This window comes from Drosophila hydei, unplaced genomic scaffold (assembly GCF_003285905.1).
Source record: "Drosophila hydei strain 15085-1641.00,03,60 unplaced genomic scaffold, DhydRS2 tig00008125-arrow-arrow-pilon, whole genome shotgun sequence".
Lineage (NCBI taxonomy): Eukaryota > Metazoa > Arthropoda > Insecta > Diptera > Drosophilidae > Drosophila > Drosophila hydei.
The window spans coordinates 554413-577694 of record NW_022045835.1 but is presented as its reverse complement, the minus strand read 5'-3'; the positions used below and the strand labels follow the sequence as shown (position 1 = coordinate 577694).

Sequence of the window (23282 nt, the reverse complement as noted above, 5' to 3'; positions counted from 1 at the left end):
ATTGATTGGCCATGCAGGATTCCAATTACAATATTTACGAGTCGGCTACACCGTTTAGCAAACAAGACCTATGATTAGCAACATGTGCCGCAAATCGCAATCAGCTCTTGCATCTAAATAGACGAAGCCTTAAGCCTTAAGGAAATTGCAAGTAATTGTCCATTGTAGGCGTTTGACTCAGCCACAAACAGATCCAACGAGGCTTTCAGTGGGCTAAGGCCTATTTTAATTACTCGTTTAATTGTAGCAGAAAAATTGCCTAGATCTTATGATTGTGCATTTAACTAGGGAACGCTTCAAGGTTGATGATTATTTCCGACTCCTTTACATGGATTAAGTGCTTCTAGGGAAATTATAGCAGTGCAGTCTTAATTGGCATAAAATTATTTTAAAATGTCTCTCAGTTTGGTAGGGTTTATTGAATTATTTTAACAGCAGACTGCTTACAAGTCTTGACTAAGAATCGCTCTATCTTCATATGAATTAAGCCCATATAAAATAAGTGACTTACTTGCCTTTTCATACAGCATTATAATAAAAAAAAAATCAGAAATTTTGATAAATATTCAGAAATTATTCTCTTATATAACAGCAACTGCAAGACATGTCATATAACTAATATACCCCATTTTAAATTATGAAAAATACCCACCATGTGATTGATTAGTCATTTGCTAAACAGTTTCATATAATAGAGCACATAGAATTGTTAAAGTACTCGAGTACTAAAATGGTATATGAAGTATATAATCTATATGATATGATATTTGATATCTATATGCTGAAGCATATGAAAGCGTGCAATGAACCCACTCAATGAATAGTTGGCTGGACATTTTTCGCGTGACTTGGAAACCCATTAGATCATCAGCATCATTAACTGACAATAAAACAGAGACAGAAAGAAAAAATGATATCAACTAAAATTCATGTTAAATTTTATTTATTCACAATTTTTGAAGCGTATAGCAAAACATGGCAGCAAAAACAAAAGCAAAACCGAAATAAAATCATATAAAATAAAATAAATAAATAAAGAAAAGTTCAATCAACTTGCCACCGAACAGCTCATAAACTTTGGCACTTCCGTTGCGAGGCTCGAACTACTTCTTCTTCTTCTTTCCATATACTTTATTTATGATTTCATAAACAACAAAATTTGTGTAAATATGCATATATATGAGCATTACAATATGATTGATGACTTAATTTGCGCCTGTCGAGAAATATGAAAAAAGAGAAAAACTCGCTCTGCCGGAGATTTAAAGCAAGTTTTTTAGTGTAGGAAGAGGAGTTTATTCGTTTTAGTCAGGATTGTCGCGTGTTTCAGCTTACGTACAGGTTTATACAGGTTCTTAAACGAGTTGCAGGCGTCTAACGGAGCACTCAAATGACCAGCCAAAATAGCAATAGACCTCGTCGATAGCCGTTGAGTATGTTTGTCTAGTTGCAGCTACTCCCAGGTGTTGTCATAAAAATTCAAGGAAGCGATCGACCTGTGCAGCGACAAACGCTCTAGCATAGCGAGGGTGGTCTGAAAACTATGTGCTTGAACTGAATGTGAAGATCGAAGCAGATATGGATGGAAAGGTAGTTAGATGGAGCAAGAATGGCATCACAAGCCAAGACCCCTTTTTAGAGATCTGGGTTATATTTGTTGCTTGCACTTGTTCTATAAGAAATAGCTGGATTCATAAACAGCAAAATTTGGAATTGCAAAAAGTAAGCGACCCTGCCACACCTCCCAGACATTGGCATAACTGAGGCCCCTTCTTCTTGCAGATAAGTTTCACATTTGTCAGCTGAGTCACCCCACTTCTAATTAGCTACAGGGTATAGTTATTATGCTGCAATGTTTGTGGAAGTTCGCATAACACGCGCCAATGGACGCGAGACTGTTGACTCCTGCAGCTGGAGGGGGAACTAATAAAGTGTTTTATTTAACATTGACCAGGCCTAACAATTTAATGGCCTCATAATGGTAGCGGCATTAAACCAAATTGATATCAATTTAACAACAATATATGCACAAGTGCAGAGCACATCGTTAGCCTCGCGGCTGCAACAATTGCTGCTACAGACAGCAACAAACAGCAATTGCAGCAGCAGCAGCAGCAGCAGCAGCATTGAACTCTTCACTGAGCTGCAAGCGTGCTTGTGGCACACACACAGAGCACACTCAACAGCTCTACACACGCACACTCGAAGCTGGATATACTGGCCATGCATCTGTTTCGATAGAGCCAATAACAGTATAGACCAGTTCCGAGTTGGCAAAGCGCCGTTTGATGCTCTAATTTATACAGCATACTGATGAGCAGTTGACCGCTCTGCTACAGAATTGTACTCAAAGGCGGCTTCGCGCGTCTAGCCACGAAAATGCGGCAACAAAGCAGTGGCAACGAGTAGGAAACGTTGCAGTAGCAAGCTCAGCAAACAACTGCACAATGCTCGTTCGCTAAACAAAAGACAAGAGACAAGACTTTAGAGCATGTCTATTCGAACTGTCGTGAAGACAGTTCTCAATGGAACTCATTGGTATATCTTTTATCTATAGATCTTCACTTCTGAAATATATCAAACATAAGCTGCCTTTGCAAGATCTTCAACGAATACCATTAGTGATCGGACTATAAAATTGGCTTAGGTCTATAGCTTTGTAGGAGGTCGTCGTAGGAGATCATTTTTCTTAGCAGGAAATCATTTTTAATCTTGACCAAGTGGTGTCTGCTGTAGTCCGCCTTCAGCATTAAATCAAAAACATTTAATATACAAATTATTAATTTGTTATATATTATTATTGTTCCCCAAAATTCGGTCATTCCAACACGCTCTGATTCATCGCTTGTCTTCAATCTTAAGACATTTGAAGACTTGAAGTCATCAGATCTAAATCTTTATATTCCATGAAGTTATACAGGATTATAGGGGTCATAGGGGTCTTACGCCTTCAATATTCTCGCTACATACCCACGCAAATATGCACAAGAACCAATATACCCCTTCTTAAGCGCCGAGCGCGCATAAGAAGCGGTTCTTAGCGATGCAGCAGAAGTTTAGCTGCGGCTGCCACTTGACCAGCTCGCACAAATGGAAATATTTGTAGCGGTTAGCGTTTAATTGAAATGCATTTGGCTTGTTGGCTGTCAATCAAGCGACATTGCAACAGTCTAGCAAACAGCATGCCACATGCTGCAGCATGCAACGAACAAGGAGTCAGCAGTCAGCAGTCAGCAGTATGTGAGGAGCCACCTAGTACGCCACACAGTGGGTTGCCTGCCTGACCAATGCCCTGGCTAATGGAAGTGCTGTACGCTTGGCGACCTTCTCCAGCAGCAGCCGTCATATGCCACAGTGGCATCCACAATCCGTTATGGTCAACATCCATGTGTGAGTTTTATGTGTGCTGCCCCGCAGCCGCATGGGGTGCTACCTTCTTGCGCTGTTTATCGCACATTTGTCTAGCCACTGTTGTCCAGTTTTATGATGATCTGATAATTAAGCCCGATAACTGACTTAAGTCTTATTTTAGTTGCTATCGAAAGCAGGTTTCATAGCAATTACAGTCGCAGCTCTGCCCCTGATTGCGTACTCAATGGATCTCAAGTTTCATATCTTTTTTATTCGTGTGGACTTAACGCTCTGGCGGGCATATCGATTGACTTGCTATTTTAATTGTGCAGGATATGGTTTAGGCAGGGCATTTTGACTTTTATGTTATGTGGAAGGCGTAAATAAGCATATAAATTGGCTGGAAGGCAGGCTGACTGCCTGGAAGGAAGCCTGACCGTCTATATAGAAGCTCCTGGTTGTATTATTGGCAGCATTTGCCTTAAATTCGATTTATCTGACTGTTTGATCTATATATAAGAGCTTACTGTCTATATAGAAGCTCTTGGTTATATCATTGGCGTTGGAAGGAAGTCTGACCGTCTATATAGAAGCTCCTGGTTGTATCATTGGCATTTGCCTTAAATTCGCTTTAGCTGACTGCATGATCTATCTATAAGAGCTTTGTTATGATGTCTTTGGCAGGGTTAGCTGACTTTAGCTTATACATAAGATCTTTGGCAAGTCCTTAACAAGTCAGAGCAGCTTTAAGGCTGATTAAAAGTTTATATTTGCGATGTCTATAGATGTGTCCATGGAGCAGCTGTGACCTATCTATGGTATCTACTTAAGCCATATTCTAAGCAGTTCTTAAGTTGGAAACAGAGCTTTACAACAAGCCTTTCTGCTAGGCGACCTCAGGTCCTTTTTCCACGATCGTAATCCGATTTCAAGTTCATCAGCGACAAGCACACATGAAAGATGTCACACATTTGCCAAGACTTTGATTAATTAAGAACACATTTCACGGATTAAATCACATGCTTCAACCTTTGCATAACTGCTGCTCTGTATAGTATATGAGATCACATTAACCAGCCGGACGACTCCCCCATAACATAATTGTCTTGTAGCGTCACTTGTAGCTCTGCTTGTACCGTTATGGACCACATGCCGCTTCTCGCAATGCGCAGCTCATATAAAGCACATTTTCATGTTTATTGCGGCGGCGCATCGAAGCAATTGATAATAAGTTTCGGCCTCACATACAAAAAGCAAAGAAAAAACCGAAAAAGAGGAAAATACTGGACCAATGCAAACATTTTTCAAGCGTTATTTATGAATACAACTGCAGTTGCAGCCAGTTGCGAGCATCTCGCATTGCTCGTTGCAAGTTTGTTTAGCCGCAGTAACAAGAGCAATAACAACAACAACAACAACAACAACAACTGCAACAAGTGAATCAATAACAAGGCTGACTGGCTGCCAGGGACAACGCGGGGTAGAGGCGAACGGGTTTGCGCCTCGACGACATCGACGGATCAGACGAGCACCGCGACTGGATCGCCTGTCCAGCCTGTGCCTGTGCCTGTGCCTGTGCCAGTCCCTGTCCGCCGGCTGGACGATGCGAGCGAGACGTGTGTACAAAGTTTGCATAAGCTGTACTAGCCCGCAGACAGCGCTGCTGCCTGTGTTTTATACTCGCTCGAAACGGGTATATGGGTTTTATGGCTTGGGAGTATATATAATACACGTGTGTGGCTAATGCTTATGGATTGTGAAGATTATATAATTATGCCAAAGGCATGCTTGGCAAAGAGGTGCCGCAGCTTGCCCAGCTGGATCGTCACTTAAGATCAACTGCATCAACCTGGAATAATACTCGTTTAAGTCTAAGCGCAGACTCCAAATTAGCTTACTATCATTTTATAGCTAGCTATAGCATCAGGATTGTTTGAAAAGCAATCACTGCGACGAGATCTTAATGGAATTTACTTATATTTTTACTTAAATGTCATACGAATTTCGACTCTCTAACCAGCTTGAAGAAGACTTTAACGTAATACCCATCAGATATTATACACTTGTGCCTATGTTTTCTACACTTCTCGAAACACTTCAAGGAATCTTTTCTGCTCTTGCTCAGCTTCTCCTTCGATGCCGTCTTAAACCCTCAAGCGTGGCCCCGCGTTATCCTTTCATAGTCCTCTTCAGTTTGGGGCATAAGAAAGTCACATATGAATTCTATAAATAGATATCTGTTCAAGTCATCAGTATCTACTGAGCGAGTATTACGCAGTCAGCTGCCTTCCCTTGGTGCGTTCCCACTTGTTTTTTATGATATTTTTTTATTCTCCGCAGTTTACAGTTAAAGATTTATGGAACATGTTGCCTGCCGATACGCGGGGTAATTGTGTGTAGGTAACGCAGCAAGCAGCAGCAGCAGCAGCAGATCTGCAGCAAGAAACAAATTTATGCCGAATCTGGAGATAAGTCTGGGCTGAATAGCAGTGCAGTTAAAGCTGACCGAGAGGCAACTACATTTCGATTTAGATTTCGAATCGAATCAAATAAATGCATGTTCACAATGAATAGAAGCAGCAGCAGACGATGAGGTAGAAGAAGAAGAAATGGAAATGCATATCAAAGCCAAAAGCTCTCACTGGGTCATAAAAATCGAAGACGCCTTTAGAACCGCAAGATCTGGGATAAAATGAGCTGCATTATGGCTGCATGCTGCACACAGCTGCAACGGGCTGAGCCCGATTATAACAACAAAACTTTCTAAAAAGAAAAACTGTTTAGAAATAAAAAATAAACAAACTGTAAATGCAGCCGTTAATAGTTATAGCATGAATTTGTTGCTCTGTCGCCAACTAAAGCATAATTATTGCCCAGGCCACATTTGGTATGGGGAATGGCAATGGAAACTGAAACATTGCAGCGCCGCCAGAGCTGCAAGACGCGAGACACTTGCAGCAAAAGCAGTTTTTTTCTCGCTATTGCAATATACTCTAACTGAGAGTATTCTAAATTTGTCAAGACTTGTTCAGGCTTGCATGCCTTTTAATTATCTATGACAATAAAAGATTGTGTCTTTGGACTGGCTTGATTAATGATCAACGCAGAACGCAATCTTTAAGATCAAAGTAGTTTCTCATTTTATAGAAAAGCTTTCTTTCTTTTCAATCACTTTGAAACTCTAAATCATAGAAACTTTTGCTTTAGTTGAGTTTCGTATTTTGTAAAAAACTTTTGTTTGCCTTTGTTTTTCAATTTATGCCAAAGTGAAAATCTGTATGGAATATAGCAAGATTTACCATGCACAAATACGTTAATTTAAAGGTGAGTTGCGTTTGCTTCATATGGTACACTGCGCTTCATTGGAATATCCCAATCTTCAAGCTCTTCGGTTATGGTGAATGTTTTCTGTGTCTATAGAGCTAGAGTTTAATTCTTCTTAACATAAAGCTAAATTACTATTCCAGCAAATATTTAAAAAACATTGTTCAATGTTTTTCATAGGCATTCAATTTATTAGCAAAATTTCTTTAAGTTTTTTTTATCAGTTTTAAGTCTGTAGAGTAAGCTGGAGAGCCTGGAGTCTGGAGAGTGAGCTGCTCTGCAGATGTCAAAGTTTTGATACGCGACTTCATGTTTTTTGTTTATAAAAATTCTTTAAATTAGAATTGTAGGTTTTTTTTAATGGCCACAATTTCATATTCAATGAGGCTAGCAAAGAACAAATTCTTTTCCATCTATATTCATATATTGTGTATTATAAGAATTATTTCTAGTATCTATTTATATGCTTCTTAAATATAGGCCAAATCTCAATTATAGTGCACAATCAAAATAGTTGTATAATTTCTATTAATTAATTTCAACAAATTAAGATTTTATGCAACACTTTGCACAAGAGTTAATTATGATAATAAACTATGAACTCGACTTGGTATAAAGGTAATACATTATATTAGATAACCCCAGTCAATGGCTATACTTTTGCTAGTTATGTTTGTGGCAAGTGCATTGAAAGTTCGTCAATTCATATATGAGAGTTCTTTGTCGATATTTTGTTGTTATTGCAGTAGTTTTGTTGTTGGCTACTTAACTGTTTTTAATTGAAACCAGTTTGTGTAATCGATTTTGGATGGCGACGCAGCAAACGCAGCAAACGCAGCAAACGCAGCGAACGCCTTATATGCTATAACTTGCTTATGTCAAACAGATTGTCCGTGTAATTTGAGCAACGGCAACGCTCATAACTCAACATCGAATGCGATACGAATGCGAGTCAAATAGCTGTAAGGATCTTTCATATTTGTGCCCATTCAATGGAAACTGTTGTTGTTGCATGCAACGCAATGCGACGTGAAGTTGTCAAAGTTTTCACTTGTTCTAGTTAATTTGGTAGAGTAGAAAACACTCAAGTGTGACTAAGAGGTTGAAAATGGCTTTGTAAATTGTTGCAAATGATGTTGAACCAATGACAAATGATGCCAACTGATGTGGCCAATCAAATTGGAGCGAGGCCGAAAAGGCGGCATTTCTCTTTGTGGAACTCGTGGCACGTGCAACAGTCATCCAAGTGATCCAAGTGAGAGAGGCAGCACCGTTAGCTGTCCAGACACGCAATGTTATTTACACTTCAAACGGTACTCGAGTGGCAGCATCTATCTGCGTCTTCTTATCGAACAGCACACGCTGCGTATACTTGCTATGTTAAGTACGCTAATTAGCTGGCATTCGCACACATCAAAACGTTTCTTATACAATTTGTCAAAACAAACTTATACTTTCGACATATAAGAGCGTAAAGCCAAGTAGTCAAAAGACAACAAATGAAAAATATATAAAAGAAAAACTCGTTTGAGAGCAGAGCAAAGAGCACAGCAGCGAGCAGCACCAAGCAGCAGAAGCACCAAGCAGCAGAAAATTTTTCGCCGACTTCCTCAGCGTCTCGGCTCAAGCCGCAGTCGCTTCGTTGATGGCGACCTTGATAGACGTGCCAGCGGCTTAAAAACTAAACTTCAAATAACAAGAAGAAGCACTCAAAAAAAGAGAAAAAAAAGCTTTCTATTGCTTAAAAAAAAAGAAAAAGAAAAAAGTGTTTGTTTTTGGCGTGACGAAAAATATGTAAAGAAATATTTAAGAAAAACGAATATAAAAACAAATGTGAAAAATGTGTACAAAATATGACTGGAAAAATGATTTTCCAAGTGTAGTTCATGTGTGCTAAATCAAATTTATATGTATATATAAATCGTATGAAGTGGAGTATTTAGTTAATATTCAACGAAAGAAAATTTGCCAAAGCAATGCGAAAATTCAAGCTCCAAGAGCTGTACCGTTAAATAGCAATTGTTCAAGCATTTTCCGCAAACTCCACTTGAGGTGTTAATTTATATTCATTGGCCGGAACCTGCGAACGAGCTGTGAGTACAATTTGCATTTCCTTTTGCCCAACCCGAAAAAAATAACAAGAAAGTTACAGTTAGCTCTGTGAATTGTTGTTGGCAAGATCTGGATAAAGCTTGCTCAAGAACTCTGCAGCAAGTTTTGATTGCCTCTTGAAGCTTTCTGGGTGACAATAAGATTTTGGTAACACGAATCTGAGGCCTAAATGGTGACAGTGAATTTATCATGGGGCATAAACTAAGAGACCAAGTATATAGTGTATAGTTTAGATATGCAAATGATATGATTATATATTTTTATACATATCAGCAATGTCATTTAGTTTTGTTTGCTTTTCATTCAAAGAAATTGAAAGAATGTTTTTATAAAAACCATTGTCCAACGTTAGCTAAAACCTTTCTCTACGGCTTTCAGGCAGTAAACGGATGTCGCGTCGAGCGAATTTTTAGTCTTTTGTGGCGAGCCAAGAATCGACCCAATTTTTAATAACAGATTAGTTCGCTGTGATTTATGGCACCTAACTTTTGGGAATTGTTGAAAACTTAGTTAGATACTTTAGAGCATATGGGAATATACATATATGCTCGTATATTCATAATTGTGTGTATATTTTATAAATTATTAATTATATAATTTTCTTAAGTATACTTAGTTGATTTTGTTTAACACATTTAAAAATTATCAACAATTATCAACAAAAAATTTATAGTTTTTCGCTAGAATCTGGAAATTAAAACTAACTGTTCTTGGTTAGTTTTGAGGTCCAACAAAAGTTTTTTAAGTGACCCTTTGGCTACTCTTACCAAGAACGTGTCTTGAGTTTAGCTTCGTTAGATTGATTTATTTATTTTAAATTAATTAACTAAAGGCAGAAATTTTAGTTGAACTTAAAATTCTTAATTCTAAATTAAAATTGCGTTTGTACGGAAAATCTTAACTCCTTTAAAAAAGTTTCTTAAAAAACGCTAAATATTCTAGGAAGAGTTAGAAGACCAATTATAACTGCCTTCTTAGCTGCATCTTACTCAAAAATGTTGTAGCTTAAGTCAAACTAAATTTAAAGAGTTTTATATTGTAATATCCACAATTCTTTCAATAGATCAGTATCCATATAGTGCTATATAAAATATGGATCATATAAGCCTTATACAGTCTTCTAGCATGTCTTTTCTCAATCAGCAACTGTTGGCCAGCGCGGCCCTAGTTCCATTTACTGTTCATTCATATTATACACACTTCACGCGCTCGACCTTTAGCTGCTGCTACGTGCCACATATGGTTACATTTCCACAACGTTATCAAGCTGTTTTTCACACATTTCCAACGTTTCTAATAACTAGTAAAAGAAAAAGGTTTTTGTTTTTATTTCTCTTTTTTGGCTTTTTGTTGTGGCCCCTTTTTGGGGCTGGGGCTGCCCTTGCTGTGCAGTTGAATGAAATTAAGCTTATCAGACCATTGAGTTTAGGTCACTGGGCAGGGGCACTACGAATAGATCAAGATCTTTTAAGGTGAAAGTAATTTGACCGAACACTAAACAGCAAACCAAACCCAACCGAACCGAGCCAAACCAAACTGAAGCCCAGTCAAAGCCAAAAAAATACGACCAACCTGCAATATGGTCAATATGGTAGCTGACCAGTCGAGTGGAGCTCGACTTGGAGTTGATTGCACTGTCGTAATTTAGTTTTAACAACTATTTTGAAAACCGTTGGCCAGCCCTAGCCAGACGTAGCTAAAAGCCCAGCCCAGGCCAGGCATAAGTACATATTAAAGCACATTAAGGCGTCGAGCAAATGATGCGCTTCTCTAACCACACAATGGACCAAACAGCAAGCCACTCAGCTAGTCAGCCAGCCAGCGGGCTAGCCGCAAATATGTTGAATAAATTTCAAATTTGTTATGAGAGCAAAGAGTGAAGCAGAGGAGAGCAGTCTATATAGAGAATCATACGCGACTAGCGTGTGTTCTAAGTGTTAAAAGTGAGCCGAGTGTGACGTGGACTCGGAAGTGTAGCGAGTGCAAAAGCAGACAATGCCCCATAACAACAACAATTGTGTGTGCGCTGCATCTGCGTGTGCATAGGTTACAGCTGCATATATATACATCTGTATCTGTGTCTATATAGCTATATATAGAGAGAAACATAAATTTATGCGCAAACTTAGAACAATGTGCAGCATATCGTGTTGCCTAATAATTAATGAACGTGCATGCAGCAACAGCAGCAGCAGCAGCAGCATGTTGTCCATATATACATACATATAATATATGCACCTGGCGCGCAAAGTTCAATTACCTGTTAATTGAGTTTAGACGAATGCAAAAAGTCAAGTCAAAAGCGCAACAATTCCCAGTCGCATCATCAAAATCACATCAGTCAACCATTCCATTTGCTGCACCAGCTAAAGCAAAGCAAAACAAGCCAAACAAAAATCGAGCTGAAAATCAGGTCATTTCTGTCATTAAATTGTTTCAAAATGCAAAGAGATTGGGCCACAGCAGCCTCATCCATAAATACATGGTATTATATATTATTGTTAATCTTTAAGTGCCAGCTAACTGTACAAAATGGTTCGCTGTTTGACTGCTCAATCAAACAGACTCAAGCAACGAACTAGCAAATCAAAAGACTCTGGCAACGAACTTCAGTTTTACAACACAAAAATTTTACTTTCAAATTAGGCCGCAACTGTTGCTTTTTTTATCGCTTTCTTCTCATATTCTAGAGCCACAAAATAGAAGTAAGAAGAAAAAACATAATGATTGTTTCCACTTAGACTATTGTTGTTTTTGTTGTTCTTCTTCTTTGTGTATAGCTTAAGTGTAACAAACAGTTAGAAGTCCCCAATAATATTTTGGTGCTGTTTTGTTTGTGTGAAATATTTATGTAAATTATGGTCAAGCGGCTAAAGTGCAACTGATTAGCGGTATAAATACAACGATCTCCCCTCTCCCTCTCTCTCTCTTACTGGCTATATGTAGATTAAGCAGACATAACTGCAGTCGCATTTGTAACGGTATACGGCGACCAGGCCAGGTTAGATACATATGTGTGGCATATACGCAGCTTGTTCCCAGGCAGAAGCGACGCACTTGCTCCACCGCTGCATAATTCTAGCCGGTGGTGCTGTTAGCTATTGCTGGTGGTGCTGCGTTCGTGTGTGTGGTGTTTTTTTATAAGTATATACATTTCGCCTCGCAGAACGAGTTTTAATTGCAACATTTGTTTAAATGTTGTCCGTTAGCTGCCGCTGCAACTAGCAACTAACTACAACAACAACAACAACAACAACAACAACAACAACAACCACTTGGCTTTTGATGCTGCTCCATTTACAAAAATGGACGACAACAATTTTTGCCTCATTACCGCCGCTTAAAGAATGTCACCTGGGTGTGCGTGCGTGTGTGTTGTGTGTTGTGTGTGTGGACAAGCGCACTCAGTGGGGAAATCTAAACGTATTTGTTTTTCTTTCATACCCTGAAGCTATTGCAAATGAGCAAAACGGGTATAATGTTTATGTGGCAACGTGTGTTGCAGCCTCCCCTTACATGTAGCTAGACATAAAAAGCTTACAGATTCTAGATAACGATAATGGTCTTAGGAGTCGAAGCAGTTCCAAGCTACAAGACTTAAGAACTCAAATTATAAATATTTATCTGTGCCGTTAGTTTATTCGCCATATAAGTTATGCATTCATTCTACCTCACAATAACTATAAAAATTAAATTAAAGTCTTTGTTTTTACCGTAGCTTTAAGAGCGAGTGTCATAAAATTTGCTATGTAGAAGTTTTTAGGACATTTAACATGTAAGAAATAACTTACATTTGAAGTTAGTTTGATATGTCTGCGACTTAAGACATAATAAATATTAATTTATTTTTATATTTCTTTCTTTCTAAGTTATTCAACTTTTATTTTACTGCCAATAAAAATTCAATTCGATACTAAACATAAGTCGAGAACTATCAAATCTAAGTCACTAAAATTTCTTTGATATAGATGTGAGCTCTGTCTCGATTAAGAATAAGCATATTATCAGATTTTTCTAATTTTATAATCTGTTTTAAAGTAATCTAGTATATATTAATTCAATTTACTTTGAGCAATATCCCATCTTTTGCCTTAGTTATAACTCAAGAGCATCTAAAGCCATTCAATTTTAGAATTTATATTTCACCTCAGCTTACTCAATATATATCTCAATATTTCCGCGTGCTCAGCGTATCTTCTAGCCGTTTACAGCCCACCTTTTGAATTGTTTTCTTTGGTTTCTGTGTGTTTTTCGCCTTTTTGCTGTTTTTTCGCGGTGTTGCGTTTTGGATTTGTTTTAATTAGTGGCGCGTTTTCTCTCTTGTACAACTTATTTATGACTTAAATGTGCTTGTTTTTCGTTATTTATTTTTTCTTAGCCCCAGTTCGACCCGGTCGCATGCATTAGCTATGATGCGCTTGCTGCGATGTCTCGCTCCAACATTGGCTATTCCTTCTGGCTGCTGCTGCTGCTCGCTTGCTGCTGTCACAGAGCAGACGCCACGCCCACAGCGCCTGCAAGCAGAGCTGGCGGGCAGGTCATTGGCGCCACCTCCTTGGCAGCGACCCAAGCGGCTGTCTTTGCCGCTGCCAACAACAACAACAACAACAACAACAACAATCAGAAGCGACACAGCGACATTCAGAGAAATCAACTAGCAGATTTAATGCCAGCAAATTTACTGTTAGAGGATCTGCAACAGTCTAACGGACAGCTAATCAATCTGACAAGGCATCACGATGGCGATATCTTCTATACGAGCGGTAAGCACCTACTACATATACTATATAACCCCTAATACAAATCCAAAAGCTTAAGCTTCATGCTTGAAGCTGCAACTGTAGCTGTTGTTTCTGCTGATGCTGCTAATGCTGTGAGCCATGCTGCTGACAGCAGCATTAATTTCCAGCTAGTCAACTTATTAGCCAAGCTTAGCTACACTCACAGAAATTTAACTGACTTTAAATTGAGAGACGCAAAATGAAAGTTTTATATAATTTCACTAGGTTTTTGGAGAGTTTATAGTATGAATATTTGATATATATAAATACTATCATATATTAGATGCTTTTGTCTCCAGACTAAAGACTGGAGTTTCATTTGATATGAGATAAAGAATTTACTTTCCTTGGACTTATTTCAATTTGAACAACATTTTCCATCTTCTTAACTTGTAAGCATATTGTGCAAATATATATTATTGATCACCATGATTTTTATGATTATATTAATAATTTAAGTTAACCTAACGATATTATGTATAGCTTGAATTAATGCAAAGAAAACGGAATCTCGTTATATCAACACAATGGACCAGAGAATAAATAATCATATACCAGAGGCAGCTAGAATACTTGAAACATCAGCTCAAAGCTCTATTTTTTCTAAGCCATTTTAGATAATTTTGTTCTCTCTTTTATATCGCTTTAGATCTTTTCTTTATTTTGTATATTTTTATTTATTATATTATATATTTTATTTGTCTTAAACCTTTGCTTCTCTCAGTGTAGCCCCTTGGCTCGTTCTGTTGTGACGGGCTTAAATCAAGCTGACAACAGTTCTGCCCGTTCACCTCTCTTCAGCTCTCCCACTCTGTCAGTCTGCCTGCCTTCATCTCTCCCTTCTCTTACTCGGCCTGTCTCCGTTAACAGTTTCTCTTTCTTTTTACGCAGGCTTGGGTCTCGGCGGCGCTTGCAACGCGGACACCTGCATCGGCCTGTCCAGCGGCACAGCGGCTGTCGTGCGTCTGGGTGGCGATTCCAACGGTAACTGGTCTATTCATATGGAAATTTTATTTGCCACACGTTGCCTAATCTGTGGCGTTGTTTGTTTATTTGATTTGTTTAGCTGCCGATGCAGTGGGTCAAGCCACCGCCTCGCTGGCCAGCTCGAGGCTTGAGCTGCTCACGCGTCGCATGAAACTGCAGCGGGGCAATGCCCAGCCAGGAGGCGTGGCTATGCAGAAGGAGGCTGATGCGTCCGACGAGGACGGCTGCAGCTGTCGCTGCTTGCCATATTTGCGCGCCTATCGCGAGGATTTGGGCATCTGTGTGGATGACATACATGGTAAGTGCTCGAGTGGATGAGCTGATGACGATGACGATGACGCGGAAGCACTGGCTAAATAATTAGTCAGCCAATTCGTTGCAAATTGTGTGCTCCATTTCCACAAGTGGCAAGTGGCGCTGGGAAATTTCGCTGCCATTTTCCCAGGCATTGTTAGCTGAATATATATTATAGCCAAAAAAAAAAAATCACAATGGTTGCTCAACTATGTTATTCTGCTTTGATTGCGAAAAAGAAATGCTGTAATAATAATAACAAAATTGTGCAGGGCGCGAGCGCTCGAACTGGAGAATGAAAACGAAACGTGACGCAAAATATAAGCGACACAGCGACAAGAGAAGAGCCCTAAATAGAGCTGGTCGAAGTCTAGATACGCTGCAATTGCAGATGACTAACTGGAGATAGGTTGACCAAGGCTAAAATGAGAGTAGGGAAATACCAATAGCATGTAGCAACTAAATTCATTTCGAAATATTTTCAGTTACTGTAAAAATTCATAAGATAATTCCTAGCCTAAATGAGATCAGCTAAAAGAAAGTTCTCGTTTTAGTCAACCCAAAATTTAGCATGTGAGCATATGACCTACCGAATTAGCTGATTTTTTTTAGAAGATTTATTTCATATAAAGCAAAGGTAATTCTCTAGTCTATAATAGATGCTCGACACTGCACAAAATTGTACTTTAGAAGCCTCTCAGATATATGCCCTATATTCTCCGCATAGCTTCGCTTCCTGTATGCCCCAGCTCATACGCAAGTCAAGCAACAGCGCGTGTTAGGGTAACGAAAAGCATAACAAACGGCAGCTGTAGCCATCGACTAGCATGGCAAATATGTGCTATTATTGAACAAATCAAGTCGAAGCACTTTTATGAAAGGAAAAATAGTTTAAGCCAACTTTCGCTGACAACAACAATGACAATAACAGCAATAACAATAACAATAAACCTTCGAAAATCCATCAAGACGGAAAGTAAGAGCGTTTTTTTATTTTGGGAAATTTCGTCTGGCTGTGTATCAATAGTAGATCGACTGATGTTATCACTGCTGTAATATAAATTTTAAGATATTATTTCTAATTCATATTTCTTATTAATGTTGTTGTCGTTGCTGTCCAGACTTTCTCATTGAGCTATTTTTGTTTATGTTTTTCTTTTATTTATTTTTGCAGAATGCTCTCTCTCACCATTTGTTAGCGGCTCATCGTCGGAGAAAATTCCATTTGTGTTTTTGCCGCTGCGCGGCCAAATCATTTACCCCAGCAGAGAAATCAGTTTTCCCAGTAAGTATAGCCCACACACCATATATACCCAACTCTATATATATGTATGTGCATTTAGACATACACACGCCTGTCTGTGCGGTTACGGGCGCCCAGTACCTCAGCTCAAATGGCTGGTCGGATCTGCGTAACCCCATTGACACGGACTATCCATTTCGCATGTTTCGCGACGAGGGTCGCAGCTTTCTGCAGTGGCTGGGCGAGACGGAGCTGAGGCAGAAGATGCAGGGCCGTCTCATCGTGGTGCATCTGGTGTGTCGCGACATGACCGTGGCCCTAAATGCCAGCCAGAAAGGTGAGTGTAATCCAAAAGCCAAAGATCGAGAGAGATACAAACACAGACAGACAGACAGCGAGACAAATATTTAGAGAGGCAAACAGAAAGACTGTCAATAGATAAGCCAAGGACAGCAGCTTAAGCTATTGGAATTCCCTTATTTGTCTCTCTTTTCTCTCGTAGATCATCTGATGCCGCCTAAGAATGTGCACTCTCCTTGCGTTGCCTTCCGTGTCAATGGCAGTCCTGTCAAGTATACGCACAGTAAGTATCCGCAGCAGCTCATCTGCAGCCAGCTTTAATGTGCCTCCCAACTGTCGCTTAGATGTGCCGGAGGTCTTCTTTCAGCCCGCCAATTCGACAACTCTGGCGTCCACCTCGGACGGCATGACCATGCGAGAGTATGTGGTCATTGGCATCTGCAGCCTGCTGCTGGGTCTCATTTATGTCGCGTCCGTGTTTCTCTATCTGTACATGAAGAAGCGCAAGAGTCGTGGACGTCACAACTCTCGGCACTCGCTGGACAATCTGGCCAATGAGATCAACTATCCGAAGAACGATCAAGTGACGTATGGAGCACCCTTTAGCCGAGTGGGCAGCATCTACTCGGCCAACAGCATGGGCCTGGGCAATGGGAATGGCAATGAGGCGGGCACACGTGCCAGCATGGCCAGTCTTAAGGATGATCTGGGCATTGTGAAGAACAATCCGCTGCTGCAACATTTTCCGCAGCTGGGCGAACGGGAGCACAATTCGGGCTTTGCCAGCGACATCTCCAACTCGAACTCCGAGTGCGAGATGGAGGAGAAGATAAAGGTGAGTGGAAATAGCTCTACACTTGATCGTTGCTAGACAGCCTGACCTGGTTCTACTGCAGACTTCGGTTTCGGTTCTGGTGCATCCACAGCTGAACAAATCGCCCAAGCCGGGTCACAGCTCTGGGGCGGAGAGCTCCTCCCTCGAGTCAGAGGATTTTCTGCAGGACAACGAGTGCCTGCCCACAGAGAATGTGGCTGTCATCGAGGATCTGATGAGCGAGGAGAAGCTGGAGAATCTACGCGCCATGGTCAATGGCAATGTGCGCAAGAAGCTCTACTTTAATCCGGCTTACTTTGAGCCCCACTTATTAGCGGTAAGTCCCATTGGGATTGCTCTACTTGAAACCATTTCTGATCTCCATGTATTTGCGCTGCAGGAGCCGCCACAAGCTGCCATTGAGTTTCTGCAGAAGATACGCGAGGTTATTGCCATTGCCAAGTATAAGATGGCTGCGAAGCGCTATCAGCCATCGCTCAATATCATACCCGAGGAGGCCAGCCTAGATTCGAGCTCGACTAGATGCAAAGCACCGCTGCTGCAGCAGCAGAACTTGCAAGCCAAGAGCCTGGGCGACAAGCGCAACAGCATTGAGCAGTGGCTGCAGAGCGTACCCAACTCGGAGCCAACGCAGCAGTCTAAGAAGAGCAGCGGTTCACCCACAAAAGCCACGCAGCGCAAGGAGATTTCAGCGCCCAAGGAGCGACCGCCTCCGCCGCCCATGCCCAAGTCGCAACTGGAGCCACAGTCCAAGTCCGAGTCCCAGTCCAGTTCAAACAAGGATTCGCGCTCCAGCAAATCCAGTCCCGAGCCCGTCAAACCCAAATCTCCTTCCTATGACAGCTATACGGCGTATACGGCAACCGTATCCGCCAATGTCTATAGCTTTGCGGAAACTGGCGGCGAGATCTACAACAATCCCAAGTTCATGCTGGCCGATTCGCCGGTGGGCTCCATGCGCAGCACTTCCAGCCGTTCCAAATCCTTGCGCAAACGGGGCGACGTCTTAGATCAATTCGCAGCGGCCAATTCGACGCCCACCTCGCTGAACTCCTTCGACCGGCAGCATTATAACATGCTGCGCAACATGAAGCCTGCGGAGTTGATATACGATTCGCTGAAGCGCGAGTATGCGGCGCATATTCCCACGCCGGACTACGACAGCACCATCGAGAAGAAAATCAAGGATATTTACAGCAGCACACAGAGCAGCATTCCATCCGTGCCCACGCCGGACTACAGTTCACTGAGCCGCAAGAGCCTGAAGCAGTTTCAGCCAGATTCGCCGATCTACAGGCGCAAATCGCCGCAGTATCTGATCGTGGACTATGAAACGGATAGTCTGGAGCGTCTGGAGCCGAGCAAACGCAAGAGCTCACACTCCTCTAGCTCGCCCTCATCCGATGTCAGCTCACAGCTCAGTCCCAGCTTAAGCACAGCTCTGCCGCTGGAGGAGGAGATGGAGATCAGCCACACGGTCTACGATCGCATCAACGGATTTCGCAAAGAGGGCGATCTGAAGAAACGTCTAGCTAGCAAGCATCAGCATGGCCAGCAGCATAACCAGGCACAGCGGCACAAGGAGGCGGCAGCACGCATCAAGTACGACACGCCCTTTCGTGGCAGCATGACCATCGAGGTAGAGCACGAGCCGCCTTCCGACATGGAGCGCACAGACAGCGATCAATTCGAACCGGACACACTCGATCGCAAGCCCAAGAAGCAGAGCTTCTGCGACGTCAATGCCTGGGATAATCATGGTCGTCAGAGCAGAGCCGAGGTCGAGGATTACAATCAGATCAACTCCTTGCCCGATCTCAGTCGCCAGCTGGGCAGCTGTCCGGTGGAGAGCAGCCAGCTGAATAAGCCACGCACAGCCTCCTTTATACTACGCTCCAGCAACTCTTTTCGCAATCTGCGCGAGATTTACGAATCTCCTCTGGCTGTGCAGGAGAACTTCAAGGGTGAGCAGCAGGTGAGCGATGAACAGGGTCGCCTCTTGACGCTGGAGGCCAAGCATTCCAGGCGCCAGCGTGGCTTGCAATCCTCGCCCACACTGTCCATGGTGGATGTGACCAAGGCAAGTGTTAATAAGACTACGATAACCATATCCTCGCCCAAGCTGCCGGAGAAACAGCAGCCGGCCAAGGCTGCTGAGCCGAGCAAGGCAAAGCAGCACTACTGCGCTCCATTGGTGCACAACAAGCGTCCCTTGCCTCCGCCACCGCCCTCGCCTGGCTACCAGGAGACTGGAGAGAGAGGAGCTGTTGATGAAGATGCCTGCAGTCTGCGTAGCGAGATAACCGAGTTGACTGGCGTCTCGGATACCCTGGATAACTCCTGCAACAATACCATGTCCAGCGTCATCTCGGCCATGACAGAGCAGTCGAAGCGGCTAAAGGGAAAGGCCTCGGTGCTGGGACAGAAGGCGCAGCTGGATGCGGACTACGATGGCATCGAAGGCATCTATGGCAAGAAAATGAATAGCCTGCGCAATGATTACAGCCTCAACAAGTATCTCAATCGACGGAAGCGTGAGAGCAGTAACGAAATGGAACAGGAAAAGGAGCAGGAGCTGGATCTGGAGCTGAAGGACACCTCAGATCTTGACTCCAGCAACAACAACAACAACAACAACAATGTAAAGAACCTTAAGGACGTGGATCTCAATCAATTTGATGCGCTGTCCATTAGCTCGCGGTCGAATAGAAGCAGCAGCCATCTCTCAGAGCGCACCAAGGAGCTGTACAGGAATGCTGGAGTGCCCGTTGGCATCGCCTATCCCCAAAGAGCGGCCAACATTGGCGTCACCACCTCCACAACCGGCGCCAATGTAAACGTGCAGACCGTTTATCGCTGTGAGATTGAGCCGGCGCAACTGACGGCGGGCATGCAAATTGCCATTGGCCTAAAGGATCGGGCCAAGAAGGCCAAGGATCTGAAAAATGCTTGGCGCAAATTTGTGACCATGGCGGCCAACAAGTTCAGCCCAAGCCAAAGTCCAGCTCCGACGTATGGCACCAAGAATGCAGCTGGATTTTTGGAGGATGAGGATGGCATTGCTTCCATCATAGAGGCAGCAGCGGCGCAGCCGGGCTCACAGACACAGCCAGTGGGCCAGAACTACTATGAGCAGCGTTTCGGACAGTTGGACAGCGGGTACATGAGCACCGATTCCACGGAGCTGTACAAACGCAATGTCTACGATCGCTACAACTTCAAGCGTCAGATCATACGCGTCGATACCATCGAGGACAATGAGGAGGAGAGCGTGAATGGCAATAGGTTGGAGATGGATGCCTCACGGTTTGAGGATCTCGAGCATATGGTCTCACCGGGCAACAACCGACCAGCTCCAAATGCTGGCGAGGATATAAGCGATGCTGAATCTGACAAAACTCTGACTCGCTCGCAAACCAATGAGCTGCACTGCTCCAATACGATGTCCTCGTACTCCTCAGAGGATGAGCAGCGCAGAGGTCACAGCACCTGTTGCGGCTCTTCCGACGAGGAGACGAATGCCGAGGACATGTGGGAATCAGGTGCGGAGAGCATCGAAACCCACTCTGTGCTCTACAAGATGATCCGCAAAAGTTAGTTTGTTTACATATGCATACACATATACATATTTATATGCATAAATATATATATAAAGGTTAGGAATGTGCAATATCTGAACCAGACGAAAGACTTCCATTAAGTTAAGCAACCAACAGGTGCAATAATACTATGTTTCTTGCCAAACCATAAGGTGCAATTTATACCTAAATATAAGAATTATATATACATATGTGTAAGTAGGGTAGGGGCTGACTGCAGGTGATATCGCAATAGTTGCCTCTATAGGTGACACATCACTGTGGAACTCTCCTTATACCAGACAAGCAATGAATACTCTATAGTTAACTGAACAATTATGTAGATTATATATCCATTCACGTATTTATTTATATATATAAACCTAGCTTACATCGCATCAGCTAGTTATCGGATGCGAATTGTGATAAATGTTAGCAGTCTTTGGGCCGGAAATGTGCAATCTTTAATTATAGTCTCAGTATATACTAGATATAGGATTATATGCATACATGAAATATCAATAAGTTTACCTATAAAATAATTCATGTATATAATTTCGAACAAAAAATAATAGTTATAATAAGTAATATAAAATTAAAGAAATCATTGCGAATTTAAAACGAGTATCAAATATCTGGAATTATCGCGTTCGCATACCAATTAAGCCCACTGTAAATTTGTTACTGATTTGCTTTATGCGTAATGAACCGTCTTGCCGGCATTTGCTCTCTCCCGCTGAATTTCGCTCTTTAGAAGGTAAGGAAAGCAAAAGGCGACGAGCACTTATACTCTTATACATTTTCTATCGCTCTCTCTCTCTCTCTGGCGCGTCTCAATCGAAAATGTGCAAACATAAGCGGATCACTTCTGTATGTACTCATAAAATATATGTGCATATGTGTTTACTCTCTCCAACGCTCATTGTAAGATAAGACAATTCAACAACTTAGTCTTATCGACGTAACCTCTTTTTTCTTTGTGATTCTACAAGCGACGCTTTTCGGCGTCTCTCTTGAAAAACTTATACAGTAACCTAGTATGCGTGAGTAGCAGACGCTGAGCATAATTCATTTTCAAGTAGAGCGTCAGTTCTCCGTCAAACACGGACGAGTGTGGGTCGATCAGTTTAGTTGAGAATGTCGAAGATTTTGTTCGCAATTGTTTGTTTTTCGTTGTGCGGCGCTTCGGTTTTAGCAAGCAGCAGCCGTTGGTGGCCAGCAAAGTTGCAAGTTGATCGTGTCACCTACTCCCCAGAGCTGCTGCAGGATCTACGCGACTTCATCGACCTGATACCGAGCATTGTTATCGATGAGGTCATCGCAGAACATATGCTAACGGATTCGGGATTCCGCAAAGCGATCAAGTTTCTGCGCAGTTCCGATTTTAAGCACTTGCAGCAACTCGCCGAATCGTTGCCCGAGATAATTGAGGTTATAAATTTCGTGCATTTGAATGATAAGGCTATCAGATCGAGAATTGTAATCGACGAACGTCTCAGACGACAGCTCAGAGCATATGCATACAAAACCTATGGCTATAAATCAGTTATGGAAAATGGCATTGCCGAAGAGCTGGAGGAGGCGGATGACAGGGACTTGAAGAACTTGGTCGTGGTTCTTGTGCCACTGGATCTACCTCAAGCGCAGAAGTTAGCTACCAGTGTCAACAGCTTTGTGAGCTTCGCTCAGGAGCTGTTGACGCACCTGCCGCGCGACCGTTTTGTGGCGTTAATTAAAGAGAAACGTAAAAGTAGCAAAGTTTTTCCCAAATTCTATGAAGCCATACGAAGCGACGCATTCAAATCGCTTCTGGACAAAACAATGGTAGGAAATGCACTATATCATATTTATTTTCATATTTATTGTATTTTTGTCTTTACAGAAATCACAGAATGTTCAGAAAATTATTAAAACGTTGGCAAGCCATGAGATCGATGCTGAGAGTCTGAAGGGCATTGCATTGGATGTCATCTCTTGGGGCCCGGCGATCTGACTTTTATCAAATTAATAAATAATTTATGTTTAAGTATATATGTTTATAATATGACTGAAAGCGCTTGTTAAACTTCGCTGCGATTAAATAATTATTTAACTTTATGCATTCTAAAAAATAATTCAACACAACAAATCTGACATGTTTTTCTAATCTACAGTAGCAGCTGTTATTCTACAGTTGTTGCTTCTGTTAAACGTTTGTGGAGCAGCTTATGTTAAAGGGGTATTGAGCAACAGCAACGGTTTATGTTAAAGCGCTTCAAGCAGCAGCTCTGGTCATAAATATAACTATATTATCATATCTTCTCTACTATATGTCCGATCTTCGAAAGAGATACCATTTTGTGCTCGTGAGGATCTGTAGAATCGATTGCGTTAAACAATTTTCAATTTCAAGAAAAGTCGATTTTTGTCGAAAAACATGGGCTAACCATCACGTTTTTTGCCAAAAATTGACATCACTTGGATTGGAAAAACTGTAA

General features: G+C 41.8%; 2 protein-coding genes across 3 annotated transcripts; both read left to right on the top strand.

Moving 5' to 3' along the window:
* Positions 1-6548: 6548 nt before the first annotated feature.
* On the top strand, positions 6549-21252 carry LOC111604561. 2 transcript variants are annotated; one of them, XM_023322672.2, is made up of 10 exons: positions 6549-6675; positions 13166-13550; positions 14460-14552; positions 14635-14853; positions 16024-16134; positions 16193-16429; positions 16595-16675; positions 16737-17227; positions 17319-17543; positions 17607-21252. In XM_023322672.2, the coding sequence occupies exons 1-10, from the start codon at positions 6652-6654 to the stop codon at positions 20823-20825; spliced, it is 5085 nt and encodes a 1694-aa protein (XP_023178440.2). In that variant the 5' UTR covers positions 6549-6651; the 3' UTR covers positions 20826-21252. The 2 variants fall into 2 exon arrangements, with proteins under 2 accessions (XP_023178440.2, XP_023178432.2); XM_023322664.2 differs by having other exon boundaries at positions 17289-17543.
* A 628-nt stretch (positions 21253-21880) lies between these two features.
* On the top strand, positions 21881-22925 carry LOC111604605. The gene is made up of 2 exons (XM_023322718.2): positions 21881-22629; positions 22688-22925. Exons 1-2 carry the CDS (start codon positions 21943-21945, stop codon positions 22796-22798), a joined length of 798 nt encoding a protein of 265 aa, XP_023178486.1. The 5' UTR covers positions 21881-21942; the 3' UTR covers positions 22799-22925.
* Positions 22926-23282: the final 357 nt, after the last annotated feature.